Below are 24752 nucleotides of genomic sequence, written 5' to 3' on the forward strand. Positions count from 1 at the left end.
AGAGAGAGAGAGAGAGAGAGAAAGAGAGAGAATGATGAAAATGATAGCATGGACCAGAAGCTGGTAAATAAAGATCAAATGAAGAAAATGTACTAAAGGAAAAAAAAAAATTAAGCCTGTATAAATTATCCATGGACAATGTAAGGCAGAAGCAAGAGCCAAACAGTCTCAGAAGGCAAAACTGGAATACAAAACACAGGTCCAAAAAATATTAAATTGGATCATTTGCTCAGCACTTACCTGCAGATGTCCTGAGTGGATGGACAGACAGACAACCTTGACTGGCTCCTGGGAGCTGTCCCTGTTGTTGGACTGCTTGCCTGGAGAAACAAGTTAGATAATTTGGCATCTTGGTTAAGGTAATACATGGTCGAAATCTTGCTTTTCTTCCACATATTTAAAAAATTACAACAAACGTGGCTGCCGGTCATGTTGCTTGTAACACGGCTCACAGAATGTAGGAAGTTAGAGGTTCGTTTTGCAAAAGTAAAACTTATTTGAGGAACTTGAAACAGCTGAGATGCTGTACCACTTTGCTGTTGCTTCATTTATGAGAGAGGAAGATGATTCTACAAGTTTCTATTCTATTTACTATAAACATGGGTGAAATGGCTCAATTTGCCTTGGAAATAAATGATCCACACTTTAATATTCTATGATATAAAAGATATAAAGGCTATTATGTGACAAGGATGATAATAATCTGGGAAGCCGAGATAATCAAATAGCCATTAGATTGCTAGATGCTGCCTGGAGTTCACAGTAAGTCACATCAAGTCTCCAAGAAATAATAATATAATTGAAAATAGTAACATTTAAAAGCCTGCAGTTATTACTAGTTCATCACTGAAATTAATAAAATCTATCCATTGCAACATTGACCTTTTATGTCTTTTAACTCATGACCATGCTGAGCCTAAGAATAAGAGAGCCCGAAACAATTCAGATTATTGGTGCAAAGTTGAGTGAACTACACTAAGCTCCTACCTTTGAAACAGAGCATTTTCTTCACTCTATTTGACTTCTTTAACCTGCTGCATATAATACAGATGATGATAAATTGAAAGCTGGAATGTACTGAGAATTTACTGTGTGCCAGGCATTGTGCTGTGACATTATCTACTATCTCTTTAAGCTTTATAATAATCTCACAAGTGGGAGATAATTATAACTGTTTTGAATGAATATAATGTGCCAATCACTATTCTAAGTAACTTTCATTTGTTCACTCATTAATACTCACAAATGTGTGGTAAATACTAGAGTTATTTCATGTTTCAGATGAAGAAACAGAATTTGGTGCTGTTTCTTATTAGTAGGTGTTAGATAGAGCAGGGGTTTGGAGGAGCATTCTTGCTCCTTCATCTTTTCTCTTACCCACCTAGCAGTATACTTCTCCTCCTTATTAACATATGACGCAGCAATCACTCTTCTAGGTATCTAACCCCCAAATTTGCAAATAGTTTTCTGTAAAGATATATGAATCCCAGTGTTCATCGCAGCATTATTCATGGTGGCCCAGACGTGGAAACAACAGAAGTATCCTTCAAAAGATGATTGGATAAAGAAGATATGGTACATATATACAATGGAATATTACTCAGCCATAAGAAAAGATGAAATACTGCCATTTGTGACACCATGGATGGATCTTGAGATAATCATGCTAAGTAAAATAAGTCAGACAGAAAAAGTTGAGAACCATGTGATTTCACTAATATGTGGAATATAAAACTGAAAGCAACGAACAAACAAGACAAACAAGCAAAAACTCATAGACACAGACAAGAGTGTAATGGTTACTGGAGGAAAAGGGTAGGAGAGGCAGATAAGGGTAAAGGGGGTCAAATATATGGTGACAGAAGGAGTGGTGAACACACAATGCAATATACAGATGATGTATTATAGAACTGTACACTTGAAAACTATATAATTTTATTGAGCAATACCAACCCAATAAATTTAACTTAAAAAAATCAAAAAAAGGTGAAAGGGAATAAGAGGCTCAGATTTCCAGGTATAAAACAAGTAAGTCATGGGAATGTGGTATACAGCATAGGGAGTATAGTCAATGATATTGTAATGGCATTGTACAGTGTCAGATGGTTGTTGGACATATGGTGATCACTTTTTAGGTATATAAATGTTGAATAATTATGGTGTACACCTGAAACTAACACACTATTTTATGTTAGTGAAATTTAAATAAAAATCTTTATAAAAAGATGTAAGAATGAGAGCGGAGGTCAGAGAGAAGGGAAGATGCTATGCTTCTGTATTTGAAGAAGGAAGGAGGAAGTCCCTGAGCCAAAAATAATGCAGGTGGCTTCTAGAAGCTGGAAAAGGCTAGAATTAAGACTGGAATATATTTGACAAGCTCATTGATATAAAATTAATCCTAGCCATTGCCACTTTTGATTCGTTTTCTCAGCAAACATGAATAAAGGGTCTATTATGTAATATATACAATGGTGAGTTCTGAGATTAAAGAAATAGATGGCATCCTGTGGGGGCTTTTTGTTTAGTGGAGAAGAGATGTAAATGAACAGGCAACTTTAATAGTCTAGTATATCCTGACAGAATCAAGTAATAGGAATTTTGATGAAGGAAGGACACAATGTAGAATGGAGAAGAGATTTCAAGTAAGTGTCCCAGAGGAGATGACACCTGATCTCAAAAGGGGGAGTGGAGTAAAGTGGAGAAGGGCATTCTAGACAGGGAGAAGGGTGTGCAAAAGCACAGAGTAAAGAGGACGCGGCTTGTTTGGGAAGCACCGACAATTTTGTAGTGACTAGTGGAAGGTGGTGAATGAAACAGAAGTGATACAAAGTCAGGATAAAGTTGTAGACGGAGGTCCTGTCTGCCACATTGAAATGTTTCGGTTGTATCCTCAAACAAATAGAGTGTTTGACAGATATTCAGCAGCAAATGGAAATGATTAAATTTGAGTCCTAGAAAGCTCACTTTGGCAGCTGAGAATTGGAAGGTCCAAGCCTGATTGTAAGCAGGGAGAAGAATTAGGATTCAATATATCCAGGATACAGTGGAGATTGAGAAATGAGAGAGTTTAAGTAATACAATCTCAACTGATTGTTTTATTTTTAAATATGATAAAAATTATTTGAAAGATTAGCTGAAAAAAGTAACATGGGGAAACATTTAGGAAAATTAATAAAAGCTAAGTGGGATCAAGGATTAGAGTACCTTTAAAAGATATCAAAACAGTATTAATCTTCAGAAATTAGAATAGTATATGATTGGCAAAGGAAAAGACACATGATCAAAATAGAAATCTATAATCTATCTATCTATCTATCTATCTATCTATCTATCTATCTATCTATCATCTATCTATCTATCTATCTATCTATCTATCTATCTATCTATCTATCTATCTCTATCTATCATCTAGCTAGCTAGCTATCTCTATACATAATAAAGTTGCATTTCAAATCAGTGGGAAAGGCTAAATCATTTAGAAAATGACTAGTCATTTGGAAAATGTAAAGCTCAATCCCTTCCTTACTGCCTACACTAAAGTTTGGGTGGATGAAAGACTTAACTGTAGAAAAACAAAACCACAAAAGTATGAGAAGAACACATAAGTAAATATATTTATAATATTGTGAAAGGGAATCTTTTTTTTAGGATAACATGAAAAAAAATTAACATAGGGAAAGATAGATAAGGATGATGTTTAAAAAAAATAAAAACTTCAAATTTATAAGAAACATACACTCATACCCTAGAAAATACCAACATTACCCTAGAAAAAATTCAAAGCCATAAATAATGTCATCGTCATAATATATGATAGCTAAACAGCTAATTTCTCTAGGATTCAAGGAAGAAAAATTGATTGATCTTTGAGAAAAATGAGTAAAACACACTGACAGGTAGTTCACAGAGAAGAAAATACACATGGCCAAAAGCCACATGTGAAAAAGGTGCTCAATCTCAATAAGCAAACAAATGCAAATTTAGTTAGCACTGGTATTTACTCTCACTTATCAGATCAGCACATTTAAAAAAGATTGATAATACCCAGTGTACTGAGGTGGGGGAAACCAAGCATTGCCATATATTGTTGAAGTACATAATTGTAAATTGGCACAATCTGTTGGAGGGCAATTTGGTAAACTCTATTAAAAGAGAAATGTCTACGCTATTCAAGTCAGAAATTCTACTCATAGGAATCAGTTTTGCTAAAACACTTGCACAATTGCCCAAAGATATTTTCATTATAATAAGAATGTTCATTATAGCATTGTCTGTAATAGCAAGAAATTGGAAACAACCCAAATGTTTAGTTATTTATAATGAAATACAAGCCATTACAAGGAATGAGATACACCACATGCATGCACACATAAACTCACACATACGTTTGTAGGATATATTGTTATAGGAAAAGTCAAGTTTCAAAATGTTATATCGTATGAGCTCATTTGGGTAAATAAGTCGTTCATGATGTATGTTATATGAATAGGACACATTTGAAGACGTATACATCAACCATGAGCAGTAATTATCTTTGTGAGGTAGGATTATGAGAACCCTTTATTTTTCAGGTTATATATTTCCATAATGTTTAAAATCTTTTAATTCTAATAAAAGGGAAAAGAACTTTTTAATCATACTAATGATGATGTCATAAATTACAACTATTAAAATCAAGAATCAAGAATGGTGGGTTTTTTTCCCCCAATATTTAGTGATAAAGTCGTTGCTTATTTAGCCTTTCTGAGTTCTACTTCCCTCCAATTAAATGTAGTTAACATGACATCTACATAAAAACATCATGAAAATATTGATCAGATAACTGCTTTGTAGAGTGTCCAATGGTTGTAATAAGATACTAATCTTGAAACATTAAAATTCTTTTTATTCATTCCCAGCAAATCATGTTTTTTCCTCAAAAATGGACTCAACGGTATCCCCTCATTCAGAGAGAAGACACATAACAGCCTCAAGCCAATGATTCTCAATCCTGGCTAAAAATTAGAATCACTGGGGAGTTTTGTTTTGTTTTAATACCTCTCCCCAGGCCTTGTTTTAGAATGTGAAGAACAGGACTCAGGGTACAGAACCTGATCATCAGTATTCTTACAAGCTGCCCCAGTGACTCAGTGTGCATCCAGAGTTAAGAACCTGGCTTAGGTCAAAGTGTACAATATCCTACTTCAAATTTCATATTAGTTCTCTTTTCTTCTGAGATTCCAGTGATAATATTCTTAAAAGCTTGATTTATTTTATTTTATTTTATTTTTTTTAATAGAGAAAAGTGTTTTGTAAATTTCCAAATCTCGCTTTTTAAATCTAGAAGAGATCTTGGACTTCCAGTCACAGGTTTTCTATAACCAGTAGTGGAGGGAGATGAGGAGTATGATTTGGTAGAAGTGATTGAAGCAGCTCTCCCATTCCTCTAGCCTAGTGGGCTGAGGGAATCCAGATGTCTTCTTGTCCTTTTGTGAGTGTGTGAAAGATAACTGAGATTGTTAGGCTGGGGAAATAAACAAGGGTCACCAGAGTTAAAATTTATGTGACTTTTTAACAGATGGCCACAGAGAAGACTAATCAGGCAAGAGGTCTGGCAATGCCAGTGAAACCCAAATGGGTTAGAAGATAAGAGTCCCGTTTGACTGTAGCAAAGAGCTAGTCACCAGGTCTAAGAGCCAGGGGTGATGCTTTAGCATCAGGCTGGTAATAACCCGTAGTACAGAACTCTGCATTCTGAAAATGGAAGGAAAAATGGGAAGAAAACTTGAAAGACTGAATGTGCCCAATGGGAAGAAAACTTGAAAGACTGCATGTGCAAGTCTGGTGCCCAATCTAAGTCCCTCTGCCAGAAGATCAAGTTCCAGATACTGGCCCTTCCCTCAACCTGATGCAGTTAATTGTCCAGAAAGGGGAAACTATTCTTCTTACAGTTCTCATTGCCTCCCTTTTTTCCCTCCATTTTGATGTGTATTCCACAGAGCTCTGAGATTCATCTTTCTAAGGTATTGCTCCAGTCAATTTCATTTGCCTTATCGAAAGACTTCAATGGTTCCTGACTACCTAATAAATTAAATACAAAGAGACTGGTTTGGAATTTTAGGGCCTTTGTGTTCTGCATCCCATCTACTTTTCTGGTATTAACATCAATCACTTCTCTTATTTCCTGGGTTCCAGCAAAACCTAGCTTACTTGTTATTATTCAATATGCCCCATACTCTTATTTCGTCCCTTTCTCTGTAAAGAAAACAGCAAGAGAAAAGGCTTGGAATTTTCCTCAAGGCCCAGTTAATTTCTCCAACTTTATGCACAGCCATTTTCCTCTGGACTCTAGGAGCCCTTTTTAATTTCTCTTATGGAATCACCCTCGCTCTTTATTTTGTCACCCATATTCCTTTCTAACCATTTCCAAACTGCCAAATTCTACAGTTAATCTTTTTTTGCTTCCCTACCAGATTGAGAAGAGGGGCCATGTCTTACTCGTTTTGGAAATCTTTACAGTGTCTCGTATGTAGCAGGCACCTAATAAAGAATTGTGGGGTTGAGCTGAGCTTGGTATAGTTGGACTGAGTTGAATTGCCCTTAGTTAATCCTGTCTTGACTGCAGTAGAGATAGTGATGACAATCACATCCAGTGAACCAAGATGAAAGGGTTCCACCCTCCTCTGTAAAAGAGGCAGTTCTGCTCTGTAACAAAATGAATAAAAATAAAATTTGAGGCCAATTTTTAAAAAATTCTTGAGGCCCTTTCCTTGGACTATAGAGTTAAAAAGCACATCAGATTAAAAATACATCTGCTGTGACATAACTATATTGTGTAGAGGAGAGTGTATCTTTCAAAGATTTTTAAGCCGGCAGGGTCTGTTTAAAAAGAAAACATAGTAATTGAGAATAAAAACAAATTAAAATCTTTTAAATGTATGGCCCTATTCAGTAGCAATGAATTGTTTTAATTTGCTAGTTGGTACATTATGAGAGTTTGGTAATTTGTTCATCTCTTTAATAGGTATAAGATTGAAATGCGGTTGGGAAGGGGAAAATAACAATTGGCTGGATGAGTAGAATAATATGTTCTTTGAAATGAAGCATTCTTTGTAATGGATGTTTATTTCAGATGATTACATTGTACAGTGCATTCAAATGGGAAAAACAAACAGGAGGCCAGCTGCACTAATTTTATCAAAGTTATTTATATCAGCCATATAATTAAAGGCAGTAATTTCAAATTAGGTTTTCTGAGAATCCATTTATAGGCAACACAAGGCAACTTGTCTCTATGGCATCTAGGCCATGATTGTGCTCCGGGGGCATTGTTAACTATTGCCAATTGGCCTTGGCATTTTGAAAATTAATTATTGTTTCAAAAGATGCTAAAGCTGTTGTCTCCTGCTGCCCTGACCAGTTTAGATCCACTCTACTAGGAGAACGTGATGTGTAATTTATGGATGTGACAAAGTATAATCATGCATAATCATTTACAAATGGTTTCTCTTATTTAGTAATACATTAACGAAACACTGTGAAGAACGATTCTAAAACTTCAGATGGGAAATGCTGTTGCAGAAGATTATTTTTCTAAAAGTCTCCATTAATTTCAGCAGTAGTTCTTGAATTACATGTTGAAGAATTAAGTATTAAATGAAACATTAAACTGGCTCTAGGGAACAGAAATAGGCCAAATCCTTTCTAACAAACCCTTTTTGGTTGTGAAAATGATTTTTAATGAACCAAAAGAAATCGATTGAGAGAACAAACTTACAGAGTCTTAGGGCCATGAAGATGACCCGGTCTAACTTGCGACTGACACTACTATTCTATTTATAACACTCGTGATCACTCACCCTGCTTGGCCAGCAGCAGAATTCACTATCACTTGAGAACATCCCTCGCATCGCTCTAACTATATCATCTAACCGTATTGTCCTAGTATCACACTGACGTCTGTTTCTCAATGGTTTTCCGTACTAATTCTAGTTTTACCCTCCAAAGCCACACAGAATTTGCTAGTCTGTGTCTTTCTTTGGTAGCAGGGCCCTTTACTACGTGTTGCTTCTCATATATAGTGTATTCTTGCACCCCATCCTTGATCCTCTTATGCAATACTGAAGTATACACATGCAATTTTACATAAAAGTGTGAACTATACATTTGGAGTAGTGAATAATTAAATTTATTGGAAACATGGTATGCGAGTGATGTAATTTTCCATGTAAAGGAAAATTTAAGACAATGATAGAACGCCAATGTCAGGTAAGCAGTGTTTTACATTACTTGATATGTAATCAGTGAAGGTTCTGATTAGGAGATAAGGATGATGACAGGTGTCCTTAAAAAAAGGTTAGACTATTGAAAAAAAACAAAACTTAAAAAAATCAATTTATAATAGCGCCAAAGCCATAAAATACATATAAATTAATCAATGCGACAGGATACAGAGTCCAGAAATAGATTCATAAATATGATCAACTGATTTACAACAGAGGTGCCAAGGCAATTCAATGAGGAATGTCTTTCAAACAAATGGTGCTGAAACAGATGGATAGCCACATGCGAGAAAACGAATATCAATCCTTACTTTAAAACATATTAAAAATAAAATAATTCATTCAAAACAAAAAGTGAAAACTATATAATTCAGAAGAAAAAAATATAGGAGAAAATCTTTGTGACTTGAAAGTAGGAAAAGATTTTCTAGATGAGACCCAAAAAGCGTACATTATAAAATTAGTCGTTGGTGAATTAGATTTTATATAAATTAAACACTTTTGTTCTTAGAAAGGCATTACAAAGAAAGAATGATGTACCATTACACACCCATTAGAATGACTACAGTTAAATAATACTGACAATATCAAATCCTAGCAAGAATGCAAAGCAACTGGAACATTCATATATTACTGGAGGAAATGTAAAAAGGAAAGTCCTTTTGGCAGTTTCACATAAAGTTAAATGCACCTACCCATACAACTTAGCCATTCCACTTCTATGTATTTACCCAAGAGAAATAAAAGCATATGTCCACTCACAGCAAAACTTTGTATACAAATTTTCACAGGAGCATTATTCAAAATAGCCAAGATGTGGAAGCAACCCATGTGTCCATTGATGGATGAATAAATAAGCAAAATGTGGTGTATGCACACAATGGAATATTATTCATCCTTAAAAAGGAAGGAAACTCTGACACATTCCACAACATGAATGAACCTTGAGAATCTTATGCTAAGTGAATAAACTAGACACAAAAAGACAAGTATCGTGTGATTCCACTTATGTGAGATATCTAAAGTAGTCAAATTCATAGAGACAGAAAGTAGAATGGTGGTTGTCAGGGGCAGTAGAGGGGGAAACCGGAAGTTGTTGTTTATTGGGTAGAGAGTTTCAGTTTTGCAAGATGAAGAGAGTCCTGGAGATTGGTTGCACAAAAATGAGAATGTACTTAACACTACTGAACTTGTACACTTGAAATTGGTTAAGACAGTACATTTTATGTTAATTATAACCACAATTAAAAAAAATTAAAAATGTAAGAAGGCAATGGGGCAAAGAGGAAATGAGAGCAGGAAAGATGAGATGTATACATTTGGGTCCTCGGGCCAGAGCAGTAATCTCAATGTGCTTCTAAGTATTCTAGTCCCTCATGCAAAGAATTATATGTACTTTCCATAAGATAAAAACAACGTGAACCATTAGAAAAAGTGCAATTGCTGGTTCTGGCACCAAAAATGAACGTTCATTTCTGGGTGTTCATTTAAAGAAATAGTGATGAACATTGATGCTCAAACACAATTTTTATAATGAATATAGTGACGAGTTTCAAACTCACATCCATTATTACTTTATAATGGCATAAGCTCAAAGTAAAATTCAGTGTGACAGAAAAACTTCTACTTTGATCTTATGTCATCAGAAAATAATAATGAACATATGTTTGAAATTTATTGCTGTGTTCATTATAAAATATTTTACCTTCTTCGCCTATCCCTTCCTTTTAAAATCTTCACTGCTTATCTGCCAAGTCTTCCTCATGCGATTTGGATTGGCAGATAGTGATATTTAAGGGAGAAAGAGAGGTGTAATAGATTTCTCTACAAAGTCTGAAAAGGAAATAAATAAGATCCAGTAAGGAGATAGAGTAAAGACAGAGTGATAGGGAGCTGAGTAGCTTTAAGTTTTGTGGATGAGAGAGACAAAGATGAGCAGCTGTTTAAATGAATAAGGATTTAGGGGATAGAGATAAAGGATCTTTAGGAATCCTTATTGTGTGTTCTTTGCCCTGGTTCCAGCTTTATCTCTTCCTCTGCTTCTAATCCATTGACCAAGCCAAGAAAATCTTTATGAAAGAGTTCACCAGTTCAGAATTGGAATTGCATTTCTTTTGAATGACACTTTGTGCTTACACATCACTTAAATTGGGAGCAAGGCAGCCTGGATTTATTTAGGTTATATCAATGAAAAGCAATCCTACAGAAGAACAAAATATGGGATCTAAAGTACTCTTTGTTATCCGGCTTAATTCAAGAATTAACTTTAGAGTACCTGGAGGAAAAGCTGGAGGAGATCAGATAATACTTTATAAATACTGTGTCTCTCAACGGGGTTGTTGAGAAAGAGTTGAAATGGGTTAAGAGTTATGCAGTCACAGTAATATGCTCCATGAAGCGATTTCATGTGGCTAGTTAAGTGTGGAGTCAGATGAGGACAGGGAAACATAAGCATCTTCTTCTAGATATTGGGGGTCCTATCAAAATGCCTAAATAAAAAGCTGGCACTTAATTACAAGGAAATTAGTCAAAGACATACACATAGGCAAGGCCAACAGCTAACAAAAGAAACTTTTGAGGTTCACGTAAGTGTAAAGATAAGAAAGCAGCTAAGATCTCAAATTTCAACACCATGGGCCATAGCTATGGGTAATTTTAGGATGGAAAAATCTTTAAAGTATGTTTAATCATATTTCTACCATGTTTATACAAAAAAAAAGTCAGTGAACAACCATATATTTAACCGCCTGAGCTATATCACCTTCTATTATATCCACCAAGTGAAACAGCTTGCCCACTCCATGCTGAAGTAACTGAGTAAGTTGTATTTTTATATAGAATTATTAACATTTTATATAAGCAAAAGCACATTTAGTTTTAAAATAGTTGATTTGTAGATCTTTAGATTAATAATGTAATAATTGAGCTAATTATCTGTTAAGGCCACCCTCTGTTCATTAAAATCATATTATCTATATCAGAGAGAATGCTTACTTTTCTATTTCAAGTGCCAAAGGGGTACAAATTGGCAATTAAGACAAGAGAATGTAAAAAGACTACAATATTAGTCTCAGTTTTCATACTTTTTTCATTTATAATTTGTGTTTTTTATGATTTTAACACAAAATCTCATTATCATGTCAACCTATAAGTTTAGTTTCTGAGTTGTCCCTAAAGTCATTTTTAGCATCTGGCAAATACATTTGCTTTATGTTATAATATGTCATTTTTGCATTTTCTACATGTTAATTTCTAAATAGTGTCTGCTATAAGAATCTGAAAAATATTTCTTAACATCTGAGTTGTTACTTCATCAAATCTGTCACTTTTGAAGAATAAAATGATAGTTTAACTTTGATTGAGAAAGCATAGGGAAATCAAGTAATCATACTGTTTGGGAGAACAAAGAGAACTAAAGTTATTACAATTCCTGTAATTTTGTTATTATGACTAATGATAGCATAAGAAAATGATGGCTGTTTGCAGGGAGAAAAAAGAAGTTTCTAAAGGAAATGAACTCTTTTGATAGTCATAAATCTGGGGTTTACTGAAGGTCTTGAGATGAATTCTTTCTGAGAATCAAGGGTCTACTCTATGTAGTTATTTTATATTAGACCAGAAGTAAGAAACTACAAGGAAAATATTAATTCTTTAACTGAGGCAGTAAATATTTTTAAGTTTACTTCAATGGAAAGTGAATATTTATATGGTGAAGGAGTCAAGGACATATCACCCCAAAATATGCTGCTTTGGCGTATTGATTATTTTTAGCTAAAAGCACTTGAAAAACAGCAGCTACACTCCATCCTCCCCTTTTCTTCCTGAAAGCAGGAGACTGACTTTCCCATGTGAAAGATGGTCTCCATATACCAGGAAGAAATAAACATTCTTATCACCAGAGATGAGGAATTCAGGCTGACAAAAATCTATATAAACAAACCTTGCTAAAATAATTCTTATCTTCCTTTAGTTTCCCCATGCATTTTACTTACCCTTTTACAATTCCTACTCTTTGTTCAATGTAACATATAAGCCCTCAAATCCACCTACTTCTTTGTGTCTTCATTTTCCTGTGATTACTCTCATGTACATGCATAATTTTATTAAATAAAATGTGTACGCTTTTCTCTTGTTAATCTGTTTGATGTCAGTAACAGCTGAAAACCCAAAAAGGATGGAGAAGAAATTTTACCTCCCCTACAGTAGCAACAGGGTGTTCTCTTCTTGGGCCCCAAGAGAAGTGTAACTTTTATTGAGAATCATACATTTAGATAAACTTAGGAACCCCAAGGAATTCCAAAGACAACTTCTAGGCTAGCTTTTGTCTCTCTCTTTGATTTCTATTTATTCTCCTCTTCTTTTCTTATTGTTAGGTTCTTTCTCACCAGACTGGTACTAGAGATTAGTGGAATTATGAACAAAGCTGATTTATCTATGTTGGAATAAATATTATCCAAACTTTCCTAATTTCTTTGGCTAGATTGGCCCTGTGTACAAGTGCTCAGAACCTGTTGAATTGATGGTCAATATAGTACTTATGAAGACGTTGTGTTCCTCCACCCCGACTCACACAATGCTACCACGGCCTGATTTCCCAGTGGTTGTAATGTCCAGGCCAAATCCTGATCTGTTAGATCAGATCACAGAGAGTGAGTTAATTTGATTATATATTAGGATCAATGACCCTACAAATTTAACAAAGCTTAGGTACACAGGTTCTCATAAATGAGTATGTGGCAGCACTAGTGATTTCACTAATTTTTGCCTTTCTCTGGAGGGTAATTTTGAGAGTCAGCTTTAGGTTTCTATTGTCTTCCAAGAAAAAAAAAATTAATTTGTTTTTTTTTTTTACAGTAAAGATACTGAAAAGTTTGTCATTTTTTATTAACACTTAATTGTTAGAAATCTCCTTCACCTTCTAATAGCCAGTAGTGTTGAAATTCTCTAGAGAGTACTCGATCACCTGAATTTGTTTTCCTACTAAAGAGTATAGTTGTCACTGTTTGCTTAAAAGTCATTTTAGTTCCAAGCGAAGCATTCTCATTGGATTTATAAATCATTGCCTTACATTCTGGTTGACTTGATGGCATGTTTATCTTTTGACTAAGGAGACAAGTTTGCTAGATCCCTTTGTAGAGTTCCTTCCATAGCTATGGTTATAAGAAGAATTCTTCATATGTTCTAAAGCAATTGGATGAGTGGTTAATGGAAGCTTATGAAATATACTAGTCTTAGCTTTCTCTGGGCTGCTCCTCCAGAACTTGAGATCTACTAAATTTATTCTGGGGAGCTAGGGTATTATGTTCTGTGGGCCTGTCAAAATAGTCCTCCTAAAACATTTCTATCTATGGAGTGCTATCATAAGTTTTGAATACAACAAATTGAGTTGTTTAATATCATTATTAGGCAATAAATTAAAAGGTCTTAGATTAAGAATAAGAAAAAAAAATCCCTTTAATGTGGGCAAAGCACTAATTGAAATACCATTTTTCTATATTTTGTTGTTTTTTTAAAAGATGGTTTATTGCTAAAAATGCGGGTATAATGGACAAGAAAGAAGTATTACATTTACATGAATGAAGTATTCCTCAATATTGATTTTGAAGTAGTTAATCAAAGGGGAAAACTGTCACATTTCCTCTTCTTGTAAATCCCTAGGTGTGAAGGTTAATTTTCTGTGTCAATCTGACTGGGAGAAGGGGTGTTCACATTAAACATTCTTTATGGATGCGTCTGTGAGGGCATTTCCTGATGAGATTAGAATTTGAATGTCTGGGCCCAGTAAAGTAGGCTGCTTTCTCCCATGTATGGAGGCATCATCCAATTTTTTGAGGACCTGAATAACACAACGAGGTGGAGAAAGGAGAAATTTGCTCCTTCTGCTTCGTACCTGTCCACTTGAGCTGGGACATTGTTCTCTTTCTGTCCTTGGTCTGGAATTTACACCATCTGCTCCCTGGGTTTTCAGGCCTTCAGATTCAAACTGGAATTATACCATCGGCTTTCCTGAGTCCCAGCTTGCAGATGGTGGGACTTTTCAGCCTCTATAATAAATCTCTTTCTATTGGTTCTTTTCTCTGGAGAACCGTGACCCAAACACTAGGGTGAGTTTTGAATAATTAGCAATGATTTCAATGATTTACATGCCTTTAGATTTTCTTTTGAGGGTGAGTGGGAGGGTAAGCAACTTTTTGTTTTTTTTCAAAATTAGCTTTTAGTTTATTTTTTGCAACTATTATAACATCAAGAAAATGCCCAAAGAGGAAACATATGGAAGACCATTATATATTTTTTAAATAAATAAGGTAGATGAAGATGGGAGTAATGAAGAGAAGAATGTAAGAGTAAAATTGACCATATTATTGCACAACGTTTCTCCTATGCACTCAAAATTAAAATGTATTTTTCTCATGATACATATTCAATAGTCCTCTTATAAGTAATACTACCCATATTTCTGCAAAAAAGTTTTTTAATTACAAAATTTATAACATTTAGGTAAAGACAATATTTCTATATGCTCTTCTGTACCATGCTTTCTTCAGCATGTTTTAGCCATTTTAGGTAAAATATTGTTTTCTCAGAAATGTCCTTCGAACTTATGTTCTCCACAAAATCTAAAGCAAATTCTCAAGGTCGTTTGATAAGTTCTGATCTACAAGAAAGAAAATCACCTAATAATGTTTTATAATAATATAAAATAAAACTTAGAATTTCTCTTGACATTAGAAACTCGTTTTCTTTTTCTTTTTTTATTAATCAATCATTTAGTTAGTAAAAATGTTTCCAAATTGCCTTTAAAGAATTTTTTTTGAGTCAAAAGATAAGAAATTGAGCCTAAGTAAATATTTAGCTTCGTATAGATCTTTTTTTCTAGATATTAGGCTTGATTGTTAGACGATTTGTGAGACAAATTTTAGACACAATAAATCCCCCACTGTGCAGAATACTACCTAAGAATTAGGACTACTATGTTCAGTTTATTTATATTATGGTGAGTCTTAATATAAACATTGATGAGTCAACTTTAAGACATATATCCTATCCAAATTTTAAAGTTTGGTGCAGAAAACTAGGCAGGTTAGGCTTTTTTAAATGTCTTCTAGATAAAAGTAAAGATTTTATTTATTTTATCATTCTATAGTCTATAGGAGGAGCCAGAAAAATATGGCCCATGGGCTAAATCCATCCTGTTGCCTGTTTTTGCAAATAACATTTCATTGGAACACAGCCAAACTCATTCATATACGTACTATGTATATGACTGCTTTCACATTGCGATGGCAGAGTTGTGATATATTATGAGGCCTCCAAATTTGAAAATATTTACTATCTAGTCCTTTACAGAAAGAGTTTCCTGCACCCTGGTCTATAGTAAAGGTAAAAATTCATGGAGGAAAGCCCAAATGGCTACCTTCAATGCCAGCTATATTTTTTTAAAGTTTGAGAGAAAAGAAAACATGTGATGTTGTAGGGGAAAATAAAAATAATGAAGGAGCTGAAAATTTTCATGGAGAAGGAAAGGAGAAAACACATAAAATAACAATGAGTATATATTAAAATTACAACCCTAGAACTAAATAGAAATTCAAAACAGAATATATGTGAGGGGGTGTAAAAAGAATATAGTTTAGATGTTTGAGCAAAATAAAGGTAAAAAAGCAAACATGCAATTATAACAATTAAAAAAAAATGTCTGTCCTTTCCTGTTATGCTCTGATACCTACCTTTGGAGCTGAGGAGCATGAAAAAGCACAGGATATCCACTGAAGCCTTTTTTCCCCAATGTAACCATATTTTTGGCTTTTCTAAAATCATCATGGTTGTAGAAGGCAAACAGTGCTATTTATGTTGAATGCACAGCACAAGATCCAAGCCTCATGTGATTCATTTTTCTAGAATATGCTGAACTTAACTTCATTTCTGGTAAATTATGTACCTGTTTCAGCACATTCCCGAGAATGAGTTTTTCTTTGAGCACAATATGTTCCATTAGACTGGATATTCCATTAAAATGAATGGATTCTCTGCACTGAAATAGGCTACCAGAGCCCTCGTATTGACTTAAATCATACAAAAAGAACATTTTCCTGGAGTATTTTTGGAATTTAACTACTCTAAGCTTAATTTCCTTTAAACCCACAGGAATGCCTAAAGCTACAAGGAAGAGAAATTTACAGGCAGAGATTTATAAATCAAAACACATTGCATAAAAGAAAAGAATATTGGCAAAAATAATTGGTGATAATCCATATATTTTTTGTTTCTATATCTATCTGTCAGAGAGATTGATCTGATAAAATTTTAAATAGATTTTTAGGACATAAATGGCATCTACAACATAGAAGCTAAGTCTTGCTCGTCCCCAGCAGCTGAGGCTGTAGCGTCTATCCACAGAAGAACCTCAGAAGCAACTCATCGCTCTTAGCCAGAGGTCAGATTTAAAGTGCCTGATGGTAAAATCAAACAGGCAAACAAACAAAAAACCCAAACACAACATTTTTCCTCAGACAGAGCTAATTGAAAGTTCTCTTAGGATACACTGTGGAGTCTCTCCTTGTTGATGCCTGGTTCTGTTGTGCCCTTCATACAACTGCTTAATGGTTGTACTCTAGTTTTCACCTCAAAAACACAGAGAGAGGATATCTCTAAGAGTCTAAAGGCAAAATGAATAGCCAAATAAGTACAACCCACTTCCTGTTTATCAGAGACACTGGTTTATAGTCTGTTCCAATCACTAACTTTTGTTTTTCTTTAGTATCCATAGAAATGCCTCTACTAAACTGACATCTAGCATCACAAGCAGCCCAACTTTGACAGGAGCCCTTTTGAGACACCACCTCCTAAATGAGAAACAACCCTTTCACTGAACTGACTTATTTTTAGGACTAAGAGACTGGTTCAATGAGATATAGAGCCATCTACTAACTGAGCTTCAGGACTGTGAAATTTCTTACGGGAAGTTTAAAGGCAGAGAATGACAGGTAGCAGAATATGCCAGCCCCTTTATGCCACTTTGGCATAAAGATTATTTTGAGCTGAAGGCAATTGAGTAGAAGCAGATACAAGAAAGGCTTTCTACCTTCCCCCTATGTGCCTAATAGCAGGACATAAATTTACAAAGGTGTCCCTCTTCCCTCACTTTTCCCTTCCTTACTAAGAAGGACAAAGGTTAATCCCCAGAAACAGCTTTGAAGCCTTATCAGTGGGGAAAGCTTCCATTTAAATCTGTGCAACATAGCTTATTCTTGGTTACTGAAATTTTCTTGGTAACCTCCCCATAACGGGCCTCCTCCTCAGCAAACCTCCCCATAATGGGCCTCCTCATCAGCATTTTTATTTTTGTCATTAGTTACCTGAAGATGGTATTTAAGCTAGAGTTGTAAGCCACTGTTTGAGTTACTCATTTTCCTTCTGCATATCTCTCATGTATATATGAAGTATACATGTTAATAAACTTTTTTTTTCTCTCTTAAAAAAGTCTAAAGCTATGGGATGGGTGTGATAACCGAGGAGTTGAGTACAGATAGAAATAGGAGGTAAGGGTACAATTTGGGGGCACTCTGATATTTGATTTCAGAAAGATAAAGAGGAACCACTAAAAGAGATTAGAAAAAAGGATCAGTTGGGTGGGAGGAAGGCCAGCAGAGGGGGACCTTGCAAATCGAATGAAAAAGAGAAGGCACTTTGAGAAGAATAAAGAGAACCAATGTATTAAATGTCCTGAGAAGTCTGTTAAGGTAAACACTGAGAACTGATTATTCCACAATGAGGAAATCACTGTTGACCTTGACAAGAGCAGTGTTACAGTAGAAGGTCTGAGTAGAATATGCTGAAGAAAGAGTTGAAATATAACAAGTGAAGTCAGCAGATATAAAACACTTTAAATTCTCTCATTTTTAAATTATAAAATATTTTAGGTATACAAAATAGTATAGAGGCCACTATATTGAACGCCTGTATACCTCACTTCTTTTGTTGGGTCAGATTTTAAGTCAGTGCTTCCCAGCCCTTTTCATGTGTTGACTTGCATGTACAATAACAATAATATCTATAGAAAACGAGGGTATATAGAGACAGAGGCTTGCAGATGGGGTTAACTGGCTCAGAGGCTGCAGCCATTTGAAGCCCTTCTTGACTGAGCGGAATCAGTAAGTTGGCCAGTGCCTCTAATATCCTCTCCTTAAGAAATGAGTTAGATAAAGTCTGTTGATTGCATTGTTTATATCTCATTTACATTGTAAATTTCTGTTTGTTTGTTTAGCAAATACTGAGAGAGATACATTAAACTTTTTTTATGTAGATTTCTCTATTTCTCCTTCAGATTCTTATATCTTTTACTTTATATTTTTATATTTTTAATTTATTATTTTTTGATGGTTACTCTTTTTTTATTAGATTCTTATTGTATTTTTAAAAACAAAAATGCTTTACTTCCATAAGAATAATAAACATTTGTATTTTTAGAGTTAAAGTCCAATAACACATCTAGGAATGTCTTCTATTCCTGTGAAGAAAAATTAGTAATGAGTTACTTGGCACTTGTATATAGTCAAAAGTCAAATATATAAAAATAACCATTTGCTGCAAATGCCATCTCTCAATATGAAATGATCTATCTTGAGAACTTTAACTTGAAATAAGAAAATAAGTTTGGTCACTGTTTTCTTGTTTTCAATACCCTGATTACTCTTTCCCATTGTAGATTTTACCTGGTGTCTTTTTAAAGTTGGAATTAAGCACACCTTCATCAGGGTGGGGGGAACTGTGCATCCTTCATTAGGGGAATGCCCCTTCAGGGCACTATGTTTGTTTGCCAGGGGTTACCTTTGGTCTGGAAAAAAATTTTGGAGGGGGTCCTAGAGTATGCAGATAATACAAATTTGAACCCCCAACCAGAAGGTAGTACAGCTCTATGAATACATTTCTCAGAGGATTTTTTGTCGTTGCTCTTGTACACATAGAATTCAGGCCAAAAAAAAAAAAAAAAAGGACAAGCTTTTTCTTTTTTATCTCTGTGGGGATGGTAGATTCTTTTTTTCTCCCACTTACATACTTTTACCAAGACAGCAGCATGTTAAAGGCTTTCCTTTTAAAAATAAAAAGGTAGGGGTGAGAGGTGTGTAACCGCACATCCCATGCAGGCCCACTGGCCTTGTGTTCTGTTCTTGAGTGGGCACTACTGACACCCACTAGATGATCACACGAACCGGCTCCCAGAGCAGAACGCTCTCAGCCTTATTTCTCTGGCTTATGGTTCCCTCTTTCTTTCTGATTCCTGGAGATTTCTCTTTCTTTCTTGCTCACACACATAAGCATTGATAAGGATATCCGTTATATTTTTATCTAGTATTTCTAAGTTTTAATATTAGGATTGATTTCAGATTTCATCCTGTCTGTAACATTGCTAGTCTCTAATTGTCTTCTTTTCATCTTAGACAATGACAGATCTTATAGGCAAGGATGTAGAAGCTTGTGGAAGCTAAGTGATTAACCCAAAAGCGAGCAGTAAATGGCAGAGCCAGGGTCCCCTCTCTCCTGGCACACTGTTTTGTCCAACACAGTGTCCTCAGATCTCTTCTACTTCTAAAACCTTCTGATTTTAATATACACTTGCGTGTGTTTGTTTGTGTGTTTAGTGGGAGTGGGTTTCCTGCACAGCTGGTGTAGTTTCTCTGACACCAACCAGCTGTCCTACAATTCCACTCAATTCTGATAATATCTACCCCGAGACAGCATCAAATTCCACAGGTAGAGGGCTCAGTCCCACGAGGCTGCCCCCAATTCAGATGCCAATTGAAAGTCCACCTGTCATCTGTACTTCTGACAGACTGACTATAAATCAGAGATCCCTAAGACCCCCTCCTGGAGTTTGATTAATTTGCTCCAGAAGCTCACAACTCAGGAAACTCATTCACTCACTAGATTTCTGATTTATTACAAAAGATATTAAAGGATACGAATCAACAGCCAGATGAAGAGATATATACGGTAATGTCTCAAACAAAGGAGCTTCTGTCCTTGTGAAGTTTGGGGCCTGCCATGGTGGCACATGGAAGCATTCTGGATAATCAGCCTGGAAGCTCTACAAAACCCCATCCTTTGGGGGTTTTTTGGAGGCTTCATTACCTAGGTACAGCTGATAAAATCACTGGGCACTGGTGACTGATTCAACCTTGAGCTCCTCTCCCCTCCCTGGACATCAGGAGTAGGGGCCGAAAGTTCCAGCCCTCTATTCATAGTTGGTTTGCCTGGCAACCAGCTCCCATCCTTAGGTGCTTTCCAAAAGTCACCTCATTAACATAAACTCAGGTATGGTTGCAATGGGTTTATTATGAATATCAAGATAACTTCACAGATCTTATCACTCAGGAATTCTAAGGGTTTTATTCCAGAATTGGTGATAAAGACCAAATGTATATTTATTATAAATCACAATGTCATCAAAACTTATGCTGACATCTATTATCTTATAATTAAGAAAAACTATCAAGGATATACCAATTAATAAGATCTAAAAATCCTTAGGCTTTCATATTTATAAACTGATCTTCTGCTCTGCATCTTTTATCTCTTCTAATAAGTTCTTGCTACAAGAATGCTCATCATAACTTTGAGCCATGTACTTGCCAAAATAGGGTAATAAAAAAAAAAAAAGCCTGACAAAAACACCAAACAGTTGAAAAATGCAATCAACTGTGATACATGAATTTGCATCATTTAACTGGTGATTGGACACTAAAAAATAAATCAACAGAGTAGTCTCACTATCTTATTTTTCATAGACAATGAAATTCAAAGGTACGTACAGCGCTGAAACAGTCTGACAAAAATGTTTGTTTAATAAACCAAAGAATAGGGAGTTTAAAGCAATGAACTTGTGTAATACCATCTCTGTTTGTCCTGGTAAGAGAATAATGTATTCATTCCAAGATGTATACAAAAGATCAAACTAATTAAAAGTACTTCGAAATGCAGTAATCAATTTCTGTTAATATCTAGATTCCATATCACTGATTTTCAGATTTTTAAAAAGCCGTAAGGCCCCCCTTTCCAAATTAAATGTTATGAAAGCTTCTTAAATATAAAATAGATTAAACTAAGATGTTCTCCTTGGAGAAGGGGAGAGGATCCTGCCTGCTCTGTGCAGCACCTCTAGAGAACCACGGAGTCCTCGGAAATTGTTACGAATCAACCAAATCCTGTATGGACGTGAAAAAACCATGTGTGAAATTCCTAACATGATGAAATAAAGAAGTAGTCTATCTATATGGCCAATTTATCTGGCAGGCACAGTAGGTACAAGGTTTAAGGCCCGTGGGCTCACGAAAATGTTTTTATTTTCTTTAGAATTAATAAAATAAAAAAAGTACAATAAAAGCGGACTAGATTATAATTGTCTTTATATTAACGTGGTCATCAAATATAATTTATTTTTTTTTTCTTTTGAAGAAGGTACCCACCAAAGGCAAAAGTGCCTAGGGCCCAAGAAAGTCATAATGCAGCCTTGTAGCCTTGTCCATGTGTCCCATTAGTTCCCAGGCCCTAATGCCAACAAATTCAGAATATTCTGCAGAATTAAAGGTAATGGATTCTATTATAAGTTTCAGTATATAGGAAAATTCCCATGTTACTCTCAATGTCATAATATTTAGTAATACAAACTAACGTAACTTTACAGAAACAAATGACAATGTGTTAAGATTGCTTAAAAGGTTCTGTCAAGAAGATAATTGAAGAGAGATGCTGACAATGCTGCCCAAATGGGATATTGTTCTGGGTGAGAACTTTGTTAGTTACAGCCTCTTCCTGAGAAATTTAGATGCTCATACAACAGGATGACTTAAAGGAACTGTCTAGTCTTCCTATCTCCAAAAAGTACTCTTCAAAGTGCATTTTCAGGCACTAAAGATAACAAATGATGTTCTTCTACTCACACAATAATTTACTTTCATAACAACAATTTTTGTATGTGTGATAGAAATATTCAGTGTTCCTTTGAAGTTATCGTTAAGAGTGTATACCATTAAAAGAAAAAAAACCTGCTAAATAAGCCAACTATTTGCTTGAAGAGTATTAAGTTGAAGTGTGAATTCATTCTCTTTCTCTATCCTTTTTCCCTTTGTTGTGACCTTTTTTTTTCTCCATGAAAGAATGGTGCAACACTAGGTAGAAAACTCTGATCACTGTTACCCTGCCCTGCCCCAGCCTGAGATAGAATAAATCTGTGTTACAGAGTAAATACTCAAAGAAACTTAGCATTTTATTATAAATTTGTCTAAAAACATGTTAGACTACTTTTTAATAACTAAAAGTTGCCAGTGTTACTACTCTGTTGGGCACACGGAGACAATCTCTTAGTGGTAAGGGCTTCTGATGAACGCTGAGGGGAGCACTGTCCCCAATGGGTTTGATGTAAGCGACACCCTCAAGCCCCTTCAGGCAAACACTTGTGTTTGTGCTTCATACAAACATCTTACTAAAATCTCATAGAGTAAGTTAAATGTCTCATTTTACTTAATTTACTATTGAGTACTTTATACATACCATCATTTTAAATATTGAGAAGAGATATCAACAAATGGCCCAAGGCATTAATATGTCTCCATCTATCTAGTTCTAAAGAGTAGAAAAAGGTACATCAGAGTATCTGAACCATTTGTTCATGTGTCTTCTGCAAACCATAAAATGGTCATTTGATACTGTTATTTCGTTTGATAAAGCTTCGGCCATTATAACATACGGCTTTATCATATTTTTTCTATTCTGTGAGCTTTATCCTACAGGTGATTCTGTAACTGATTTTAAAGAAATATTTGAGCACTAAAAAAGAGTTTTTCATTTTATTGCTGTTAACCAATTCTTCCTCTTTTTTTGGTCACAAAACACACACAAGCATATACAAATAGACACACACAGATACACATATACACGCACAGACTGAAATAAAACACTCAAAATGTGTGTCAGTGCTGTGTAAATGTTGCAGCAAGAGCAATCATTTCATGAGTTAATTACTGGGAATTTGTCAAAGAGGTACATGTTCAGATTTCGAACATTTGCATCTCCATAAATATAAAACACTCATTTTAAATAGTGATAGTTTGTCCTTTCTAAGTTGACTGCTACACTTACTCTCAATGAATGGATTGAGCACCTATCATGGTCTTGACTGTCAACTTTATCTTCAGAGAGCAGAGGAATCAGATGGGAGATGCCATGTAACAATATTGAATTTTCAGAATTTTCTTTTTTGGCCTGTTTTCATAGACTTCAAGGTTCTGCTTTACATTTCCTGTTTCTAACCACTGTTACATGTTCCCATTTTAAGATGTAATTTAAAAACAGTTTAAAATTCTACTAGTAGATTGGTAAATAGAAATGACATGAATACCACAAAACCTGAACTTTTAGCATTCTGTGTTATACCTGGACTCCAAGGGCTCTAAGCTTTCCACGAGAAAGAACCACTTTTATCTTGTATCCATACACTGCCTTGTCATTGTTTAATTGATATTTAGTGACTAATATCATATGGGGAAGTTTTATAAACAAAAAATTTATTTAACACCATTTTTTAAGCCAATGGTGTTAGGTGCAAAGTACTATTTTTAAAAATCCCAGTGGTGCGAAGGCCTGCAGACGTTCAGTACAAAGCACACTGTGAAGTTCCTGAACTCCAGGAGGTGAAGCGAAGCTGAGCTTCAGTGACCTTATCACAAACTGCTCGTGCTGCAAGCTGCAGGGCTGCTATCAAAGGACTCACCAATCAGAGAAAAGCATTTCACTTTTCAGTCACTAACTACATATGATTTTCCTCCCTACACTGCAGGCTTGAACAACCATTAAAATGCCCCATAAATTAGGTGTTGAAAATAGTGTCCTACTGACTGGGTCATAAAACCTTTTGTTGACATCAAAATACACAATTATTTTCCTAAGTCTTGAAATAAGATTGGAATTATGTGAGAAGCCCCTAGAATAATGGAGAATTCCTGAGGCTGCCTGTTAGATTTAGGATATTTTCATATGGTTATACAGCTTCATGATGTCCATTATTATAAAAACTGTAAAATTTGATGAAAAAGTATAATTTTTATGGTCCTACTTTTCTGAAAGCTTATTCTGAAAGGCCTGTGTTAGCATGAGTGTATACACAATCCATACCCCAATCCGTCAAGTATTCCTAGTTAGAAACACTGGTGGCACTTTCATGATTAAACTATGCATTTATTTGATATAAATATATGACAAACTGATCATGATATTGTTATATCACTCTGTGTAGTATAAACAACCATAATTTGGAGAAACTTTGCTATGTTTGTAGGCACATTCCAAACAGATCCATATTTCACAACTTCACTGCCAAGCTGGCAATGAACTAGCGAATTACATTCAACTAAAGTGCTGAGATCCTAATCTCAGCGAGGCAGTAAGCTAGGTGCTAGTAATAGAAAATGAGTAAGACATGTATGTACCTGCCCTTGA

At 35.1% G+C, this 24752-nt stretch overlaps 1 protein-coding gene across 24 annotated transcripts in view; it reads right to left on the reverse strand.

Annotated features, from left to right (window-relative positions):
- Positions 1-24752, reverse strand: part of MARCH1 (membrane associated ring-CH-type finger 1) — a 612422-nt gene that overhangs the window by 72328 nt on the left and 515342 nt on the right. For all 24 annotated transcript variants that reach the window (XM_023532694.1, XM_023532697.1, XM_023532687.1 and 21 more), the window contains one exon: positions 241-320. In XM_023532694.1, the coding sequence (XP_023388462.1) occupies positions 241-320 (80 nt within the window). The remainder of the gene's footprint in view (positions 1-240; positions 321-24752) is intronic.

This window comes from Pteropus vampyrus, unplaced genomic scaffold, assembly GCF_000151845.1.
Source record: "Pteropus vampyrus isolate Shadow unplaced genomic scaffold, Pvam_2.0 Scaffold88, whole genome shotgun sequence".
NCBI lineage: Eukaryota > Metazoa > Chordata > Mammalia > Chiroptera > Pteropodidae > Pteropus > Pteropus vampyrus.